Below are 2,895 nucleotides of genomic sequence, written 5' to 3' on the forward strand. Positions count from 1 at the left end.
ATATAGGAATGTAATTAAAAAAAAAAAACAAAATGAAAGTAAAGCACAAAGCAAGACTCAAACCTCATACCTACATGAATTAATATCACCACATTTACCACTAAGCCACAACAATTACATTAAACATTTATTACAATAATTTTGGTATATTGTAGACTTTGAGGCCCAATCAATTTTGGGCCCTGTGCGGTTGCACAGGCCGCACACCTTAAGGGTCGGACCTGATAGGAAGAATAATATAAATAAATTTAATTTTACACCCGACTGTATAATTATTGAACATTTTAGTTCTGGTAAGGATGAGCAATTGAACCCATATCTTTTGCCTGTGGATGGAAAGAAAAAAAAAAGGTGACTTAGCTTTTAGCAAGAGCAACACTTTTCCGAAGGTTCCAAGAAGAAAATGAGTATATATATTGGATGATCCAATATTAATCTGTCAGCTGTGCTTTAATGATTCTTGGTCAATAATAAATATGATTAACATATATTTGGATCAACTGAATTCCAAATGTGTAAACTTTATTGGGTCGTGTAACAAATCATCTAAAATATGCCACATTTTCATGTCACTTTACTTTAGATTCATTTCATTAAGTTAATATCCAAATTTCTTAAACCACTTTTTTAGCTTTAATGATTATTCATCAGTATAAAATTTTTATAAATGAGTTATAAAGAAGTCAAGAAGAAGGCATGTTTTGATTTGATGAATGAAGGAAATTCTACATCTAGTAGAATTATAAAGAAGAAGACGACTTATAAAGAGACTAATAACTATGTCATTTGTATGACTGTATTTTCTAAGTGTTATGTCACCTAGTCTAGATCAAATGTGATGGCCATTAATCACCTAGTCTAGATCAAATGTGATGGCCATTAATCAACAAGTATAGGTCCTTCTATGGGCCATATATATTTAGTTCCAAATCACAACTAACACCACCTGACGGCAGCTAAGGTAAAAGGCAAGAGGTTAAAAAAAGACCGTTATAGATCTACCTACAGTATTATAAAAGACTAGCTAGATTCAAATGATTTGATCCACCTACATTTAAACTGTAAGTAGAATCTGATAAGTTTAAACTACACAAATATGAGTATTTTACAAAAATTTTAATTTATATATCATTATACTACATGCGTTTCTGAAACTTCGACTAACTTACTATTCATGTGTCACAATAATACAATAACTTTGACCGCATTCTATGATTTTTACAATAGAGATAATTAAGCATGTGAGATCTTATCAGATTCCCCTTATCATAAATTTTAAAAATATCAACTTTTTATAATTTTTACTTATACATCGTCGAAAATATTTATGGTAAAATATGTTCATTAGAGACTGCACAATACAAAGTGAATCAAACTTTTAGAAACAGAGGAGTACTATAATTTGACTAAACATTATTAAAAACCAAATTAAACCACACAATACCTGATTTGAATGATTCTTATGCCACTATTAGTAGAAAATGCAATTTATTTATTTAAAGACCATATATAACTCGTTACAAGCCTTCCACCACTAATAAAATTTTAAATACATAGCATAAAATATATTCGTTACCATTTATGCTCATAATATTATAAAAAAAAACAATAGCCATGTACCTTTCATAAATCTGACCATAACATAACAAAATATTAGTCCAAACCAGTTGGCTCATTTGATAATCAATCCAACCAAAATAAAAAATTTGCATAATATTATTCCAATCAATTATTGTATACTTGTATATATTTGTTAGTTCGCTTTCAATTCAAATACATATAATTTAAAAAATTCAATATTGATCTCTTAGCATAACATCTAAGTCAAATAAACGTCTTTATAATGGAGTACTCACCAAACCCTCCCAACAAAACCAGAACACAACGCAAAAGAAACCTCAAAAACCTTAACCTCAAAGCACAACCTCTCTTCTTCTTCTTACCTTAGAAAATCACAAAATCGTGGTTTCGAAAATGGAAGGATTAATTCCTATGGTGTATAAGGTCATTAAGCGAAACAAGGTTCGTAGGCAATATCGGTGTCTTTCTGTAGGAGCTGCACAAACGTACAACATAGCTGATTTTTATGATTATGGTAATGAACATGATCATGAACAAGGTGCAACGTTTGATGTTGTTACGCGGTCGGAGCCTCGTGGGGGCGTGTTTGATGGAAGAAGCCATGGGCATCGACGGTATGGGTCTACCGGCGAGTATGGATATAACTTCAACTATGATCATGACAATGAAGTATATGGTGTTGGTAGGAATTCTAGCTCTCCTCCTAAGCAAATTATGAAGAGATATACAAGTCATAGAATGTTTTCTTGCTTAACAGGTGGTATGTGATTTTTTATTTTTTATTTTTTTTTTTGGGAAATTGTGTAATATTATAATAACCAAAGGTTTGATTTGTTCCACAATTTGTATAAAAATTTCTCCCTTTTTTTAAAGAAAAAAAAGAGGGTTAAAAAATTGTACATACCATCAATTATTAAGTCATGATGATCATTAATAACCAAAGGTTTGATTAGTGGGAAAATGATTGTAATATAGAATGATTAAGTTTGTTTGGCGTTGCAATCAATAATTTCTTTTTGGTTTTTTCCACTCTGTTTATGGGTTGGGTGGTTTTATTTTTATTTGGTGAAGGATTCACCTAGAAGCTTTGGTCACCCACTTCAAATGACTAACGATTACCATCACATGTTAATAGAGTACATCTAGAGCGCATAATACCTATATTTAATCTTTACAAATACGAGGATAAAATAGTCATTTGATATTCACAAAAGTATTTTTTATGATTACTGTTGTATTTTTTTGGTACTACTACTATTATACATGTATATTATACTAATAGATTATAGATTGTCTTAATAGTACTATTATATC

The 2,895-nt window shown here is 30.3% G+C and overlaps 1 protein-coding gene across 1 annotated transcript; it reads left to right on the forward strand.

Moving 5' to 3' along the window:
* Nucleotides 1-1,974: 1,974 nt before the first annotated feature.
* Nucleotides 1,975-2,349, forward strand: LOC145580814 (uncharacterized). Its single transcript, XM_081637912.1, has one exon. The coding sequence runs from the start codon at nt 1,975-1,977 to the stop codon at nt 2,347-2,349; it is 375 nt and encodes a 124-aa protein (XP_081494038.1).
* The last annotated feature ends 546 nt before the right edge of the window (nt 2,350-2,895 follow it).

This window comes from Chenopodium album, chromosome 15 (genome assembly GCF_948465745.1).
Source record: "Chenopodium album chromosome 15, dcCheAlbu1.1, whole genome shotgun sequence".
Taxonomy (NCBI): Eukaryota; Viridiplantae; Streptophyta; class Magnoliopsida; order Caryophyllales; family Amaranthaceae; genus Chenopodium; species Chenopodium album.